Source organism: Watersipora subatra, chromosome 3, assembly GCF_963576615.1.
Source record: "Watersipora subatra chromosome 3, tzWatSuba1.1, whole genome shotgun sequence".
NCBI lineage: Eukaryota > Metazoa > Bryozoa > Gymnolaemata > Cheilostomatida > Watersiporidae > Watersipora > Watersipora subatra.
In genome coordinates, this window is record NC_088710.1 from 25958093 (window position 1) to 25964893 (window position 6801).

Here is a 6801-nt window from a genome sequence, read left to right on the forward strand (position 1 = left end):
GCTGGGTAAAAAGCCACCTTCATCAGCAAGTTTGTGGTGCTCCTCCATGTTTATATGGTATAACATAGATCAACTATTTAGCTTTTTCTGAGAAATTAGTTAGTCAAAAAAGGCTGATCCTATGCTTGCATCCTAATCCACTCAGCACCGTCCCTGTTTCAAGAAGCAATATAACACTGTCCATGCATCTTTGAGCATGTCATTTGTAAGGCAGGTGGAAAGTTTGACAGTTGATTGGTAGGCCAAAGGCTTCTGGAGTTGGAGATGGTCCTGCCACATTTGTGGCAGGGTTCCAGTAGGCCAATGGTTCAGCTTTGATGCTTTTACACTAAAGCTTTACCTTGCAAAGCATTAAGTGTTCATCAATTACTCATGTTTACATTAAAGTGTCTTACCGCCTGTTGGTGCACTTTTAGAGTTGGTGTTTTTAATGTTTTTATTGTTTTCATCATTGACTATACTCATTTGGTGGTGCATCTGATTTTTGTTGTGGATTTAGACATCGTATTAGTTTGTAAGAAAGATCATTTAACTCTTTCACTACGGCATTAAAACCATACCGAATGATTGTTCTGCCTGAATTAATAAATCGAACTTTTCGAAAAGCCGATATACCGCTTGTATTTAAGCAATATCTCGGATATAAAAACAGGTATCATTTTACTGTAAAATGTATCTTATTCAAAACAAAATTTACTACAAGATAAGTACAAAGTGAATTCCATTCTCGTCAAATATCTAACGTTAAGTTAGTATCTAAAGCATTAAGTTTCAGAGCAGTTATTTCTGGCTAACAAAGTATCACATAACTCAGTTTAAGCAAGCAAAAAGTGTATCAACTGTAAAACAACAGAACACATCCACTATGTTAAATGTTGACACTTGAATTATATTTTTCTAAAAATTGGTCAAATTAAGAGATATGCTAGTGGCACATTAGATTCAAAAACAAGTTTGTGTATTGTTGAATCGTAGGTACATGACTTCTAAGATATTTTTTCAGTCTGTACTCAAGTACAGAATCAACGTTTTTTATACCACTAAGTATTTTTTATATTTCTATATTGTATTTCTATATATTTTGTATATGCTACACTACTTTAGAATAATGTACTTTTTCCATATTTTGTTTAGTAATAATTACATGGGTGAATATTTTGGATTAATAGAGAAATATTAGTATATTTGGAAGTAATATTCGGGTTTTCGTGTTGCTTGAGTTTATATGTCGTCGATATCTTTCATTGGCATAACACGCTATATAACCTGCTAGCAAAGTTAAGAAAATAGGATGTTAATAATGGTTCAATGTCACTATTAGTTAACTCATAAACTCGATGTACATGAAATATGCTACTTAGAACAAACAACGCAAGCTAATTCAGCATCCTGAATATAAGGTGGACAGTATCCAAGCTGGCTGCAGCTTCCTTGAACAAAATAGAACAGTGCTCCATCTGTATTGGCATGTAGTCCAGTTAGGGCTTCTGGTTCTTTGTCCATACATACATAGTTATACGCTTTTTTGTGATTGCGGTGCCCTGACATCAGATATCCTTCGTACTCCTAAACCAAAGTGAGATCAGTTTTTTATACTTATTAATTACTAACATTTCTATATTTACTAACTTCATTACATATGCCTATTTATTTTAATGGTAATTTTAGTCTATTTTGTTTCTGATCTGCATCTTATCATTCTATTTTATATATTTATGCCTGTAATAAATTTGAGAAAGCAAATTTATTTCTACTATGGTACTATGATGATAAGAGCATTTATGCTAAAACACATCTTGTGTCAAACTGAGCAGCTGAGAAAACTTGCTACAAAATACCGTATGGTGCTATTCTATTTTGTGTATGAAGGTAGCAAATTAATCTATTCCTTGCTTATGTGCATGCTTCGGCTTAAGGGTATATGAAATAAAACACATGAACCCACCAAATTTATTAAACCAAATTGCCATTTTGAAAATGTTCTTTCTAATATCAGCCTATATGCAAGAGAGGTTTATGTAAGAGTACGTGTATATATGGTACTTCACCTTATTCCAAGATGATGGACAAGTTCTTTTAGCAGGTATCATAATAGTTGTAGACCTGCTCGAAAGATAGCATCGAGAACAGGGTACATTCTGGTCGTGCATACGACTAGGAAATATATATGAGTTGGTCTGGTACTCTGCTCCATATATGTAATTGCCCTGATCACCAGCTAAATATGAGTTATACTCTGGTTCTGAAGGAAGACATGTATAGACAGATGAGCCTCCTTCATGGGTATAGTGTTGCCCTGCTGCTAGCCCTGTAGGACACATCAACAAATCTTCAAATATTAACTGTTAAATATTAACTGCCATAATATTCAGCACTTGAAATAACTTATACACAAACAATATATTCTGATCATTTCGCCAAATTATAATAAATCAAATAAATGGCAAATCTCATTCTCGGCTTGATAAAGCTAGCAGCAAGGAACTAGAAGGAAGTGGATATTTTTGCAGCCAACCTGTGTAGAGGAGCTCTGAAGAATTACTACATGATTTTCTGCCCCATCTGATGTACGAACTTCCTCCTCCAGAAGCTGGTTGTATGTCAGCTACAAAATGATGAAGTTTCACGTTGCAAAATTTTCAAATTTTATAAAAGTAAGGTCTAGTTTTCCATTTTTGATTATTCCAGACTTAAGTCTCATACTTTTCCGGTTTGTACCTAAATTTTTTACAAAATAGGAATTTGAGAATTTATCGGTATTCTACCATAGATCATATATTACATCTACCATGAGAAAACTTTCTGTTGCTTTCAAAATAATAGTTCTGGTTATTTCAAATTCTTCTTGATACCAACTCTTCAACATTCTAGGTAACTTTTTACAGTGTACCGCAAAAAGAGAGACTCAACTAACCTGCTGAAGAGGGTTCCCTCCTCTCCTCATCTACTTGCAGTTGCTCTTCAATTTCTTCCAATTTTCTGTTGTTACTTTGGAGGAGAGTCAGCAATCCATGAGCAATTGTTTGGTTAAACTCTTGTAGGAGTTGGTCTGAAAATAATAACAGTGTTTTTTATCTCAGGAAATAGTATAAAGCTTGGTGATGCAATACTTTTTCACTCTGTAAATACGTTACTCTAAACTGATATGAAATGTGTTCTTTTTCATTGACATCATATTTTTTTTACAACGGTGCTCGACTTGCTAAATATCAGAAACATACCAGTATCAGAATGCCTCTCAGATGGTCGCGCTACAACAGACTCGGTCTGGTTTACCAATTTCTCAACCCTCATTTTTAGGTCAGTCAAATCTGACTCTTCACAATCTCTACCATCTCTACCATCCCTTCCATCTCTCCCAGGAAGTCCTCTCAAGTATGGCAGTTGTCCTATGGTTAAAATATGCGACAAGGTTTTTGTTTCCCTTTTTTGCTGAAATTTTGCATGAGCACAGGTTGTTAAAACTTTTAGGAGTTTCTAGTGAGTATTTTAGGAATACAAAACACAGTTCATTAGTAACTCTACTGACATCACCAACATATACATATATACTTACATTTAATACTCACCCTATATCTAACTCTGATTCAACCTACCCTAAAGTTTATTTGTATTGAGAAGCTATATTCTCTCTACCAACACTGATCTTGCCAGTAAGGCTTATATTTTTATTTATGCTTTATAGTTAATCTTAAGTGAAACTGAAGTTTAAATTTCATAGCTGTTCAATATTTTGAACAGCTTAAGCTTGTAACAGAAATTTTTCAAGCTCACAGGCACAAAGTAGTTTCAGTTTATGATATACCGAGGTCATTTAAAAAATTTTGTAATGCACACTTTTATGATTCTCATCAATCATTTGAGAATTATCTATTTATGTTAGTAGTGCATTGAGAAAACAACTTCCTTTTCATTATATTGTTATGACAATAACCACATTTACTTGAAAAAACATATATCTGATGTAGAGCTACATGTAGGTGACTAAACAAATCTACCATTAAAGTACTATGCACGGTTATACAAATTGTATGAAAATCACAAACTGACTAAAAATTTCCCTGTCATACAGCCCTCAACCAAAATGATAATGGAACAAGAAAGGGTACTGCCGGTTGAGAAATGCAATATTAGCAGTAACATGGCACTGAAGTGCAATAGAAGAATTGCAATGGTAGCTGCCATAGCTGTAATGTACTGGGTATTAGTATGTACAACCAACAGCAATAATGAAAGGAAAAGATTATATGTCTCTTCCCTGCTGTAGGAGAAATGCAATATTAGAAAATGGCATGCTGCTGTGTAATATACACAGGCAGGTATATTATATTATATTTTTAATTATAAAAATATAATATAATTATATTTCTATAATTAAATCTTATAATAATCCTATAAAACCAAAAAATCATTCTTATAATTAAATATTGTAATAATCTTATAAGAATTGTTAAAAAAATATCATCGTCATTTCCTGTACTTTCACTGCTTTGTAGATCAGTTGGAATACTAATTAACTCATTATAAGTATCCAAATTGTCAGAGTCTGGTAGAATCGGCAAAAAAGAAACGTTACTTTTCAGTACTTCTACGTTAATTACAGAAAACCTTCGGCAATTGGACAATGCCATAGACTGATGAAATGTGAACGTTTTTCTGGTGAATGGTTTCTACTCTTTGTCGCACGGCCTTATCGGTGTTTCCTTTTCCGGTCCTAATTTTGATTAAGAAAAGCTTGTCAAGTTTTTATTGCGATTTTAGGCCAAATTAATCTGTCTATTTATATATAATCTGATCAGAGGGGTTAGTTTTAGGATATTGTAGAAACTGTTCAAAGATTTGGTAACATATTTAAATATTTTTTATATGTGTTTGTATCATTATTATAGTTAAACAACTCTACACAAAAACGGTTACCTTTTTTGATGGGATTATTGTACAAGGGCTCGGTAATGGCCGTTGACGGATAATTTTTCAGGAGTTGTGTGCGCTTATGCATTTATCATATCTCACGACCAAACATTTGCTTCGCTGGTGTTTGGTCATGAACTAACTTTCTTGCTAAATATATTGCTTTGATATAAAAAACTGAAAATAAAAAATCTATTAAAATGTTGCTATAGTGCTTGCAGAGTTTTGCTAACTTACCTGGTGATAATTGACTAAGCACACCATCACTGACATCTTCGTCTTCTGCTGATCTTTTATGTATGGTACGTTCCAGATCAGTTGAAGACATTATTGACACCTAAATATAAAGTTTACAAATATCACAATCCTGTAAACCTCTGCATCTGAAACAGCTTCTCGTCCAATAAGTGAACAGCTCAAATTTCTTTATCTTTTGATTAAGTCTTTAACAATTGATGCGACATCAATTCTTGATTTTTTTTCTATAAACAAAGTTTTATGCTAAAAAAGAATCTATGCTAGGCAAAAGTGCATGTTTTAAGTCCAATATCTAGATTGTTCACAGTGTACTTTGAATATGCTTCATTATCATATTGTGAGTTATATACACGTAGAGTTGCAAGTGCTTAGTCATTTATATGTACCTAAATTTTCAGACACTCAAACATGTTTAAAAGAAACGATTTTTAAAATAAAAACAAACTCTCATGCAACCATTCAAAATGTAATAACAACGTACAAGTCATTAAATTCTCCCATACACTCCTACTTGTACCAGTCTACAATAATAACCTCTTGTAAAATTGGCTATTACCAGGGTAAAGTGTAGTTATTGTAATATACATATTCCATAACTTCTCACCTGTTTTCCATGTCCTTCTAACTGATCTAGTCTACTGGTTAAATGATCAACATCCTGCTTTAACAACTGGTAACTTATTTGGGAGTAGACAGAGACAACCAGAGCAGATATTGCTATAATAGCAGCCAAAATTTGGATGGCATCATTACGCTTCTGTTGCTTGACTACACAGCCTTTTTCCATAATATAATCTAAAATTAGTCTACAAAACTTATAAATAAAATACTTCAAATAATGAGTTTTACTTAAATCACTACATTTATTGCTCAACACATTATATGTGAAACGGTAATCATAATATAATAACATAATAATAAGTCATGCCAGAAAAGCAATTTCTTATATGAGAATTCATTACAAAATTTCTCTCCAATGCGTTTAACTGAAACTATTTTTCTTACATATGAATTGTATAACTGTATAACTTTTAACTAAATAAGTTCAATTTGCAGTAAAACCAACTTCATACTGAAAAGACATTTTTATAAGTTTAAAATATTAAAGTTTCCTAAAAACCTTTGTGTATATGGTTTTTGAATTTAAAGTTAAGCTCTGATAAGTAGAATCAAGGACTAGTTGTATATGTAATATACTTGCCTTAGACAGCAGCACTTTCTGGTTACTGATATTCATTTCTAGCTGCTTTTATACTTCGGTAGAGCATCAGTTTCCGTTTATGGAAAATTAGGTCAAGTCATATGATGTTACATCCTCATTTGGTTGAAATATTACATCTTACACATTTTACTGATTCTCTCATTTTGCTAGCAAAAGCATTCAATCAGTTCTGACAGCTGTCTTGTCTACCCAAGATCATCTGCATAAGTCATTAAGACAAAAAGTTAGTTTGGTCTGTAAACACTCCATTTCATCAAAACAGATGTAATGAGGATCGCACAATGTCAGTGCTTTCAACTTCCACTTACCCCAACCATTTTTAAACTATTGCTTAAGTTTCTATTTTCAAGTATACTCTTATGTGAATTGTATTAGCTAATTTTGTGTTTAATTTTGACAACACAAATAAT

At 32.7% G+C, this 6801-nt stretch overlaps 1 protein-coding gene across 1 annotated transcript; it reads right to left on the minus strand.

The window, feature by feature from the left end:
* Positions 1 to 1134: 1134 nt before the first annotated feature.
* Positions 1135 to 5957, minus strand: LOC137391282 (uncharacterized). The gene is made up of 7 exons (XM_068077705.1): positions 5774 to 5957; positions 5149 to 5248; positions 3222 to 3389; positions 2915 to 3049; positions 2516 to 2605; positions 2049 to 2308; positions 1135 to 1566 (listed from the first exon to the last, which is right to left on the minus strand). The coding sequence occupies exons 1-7, from the start codon at positions 5954 to 5956 to the stop codon at positions 1354 to 1356; spliced, it is 1149 nt and encodes a 382-aa protein (XP_067933806.1). The 5' UTR covers position 5957; the 3' UTR covers positions 1135 to 1353.
* Between the last annotated feature and the right edge of the window lie 844 nt (positions 5958 to 6801).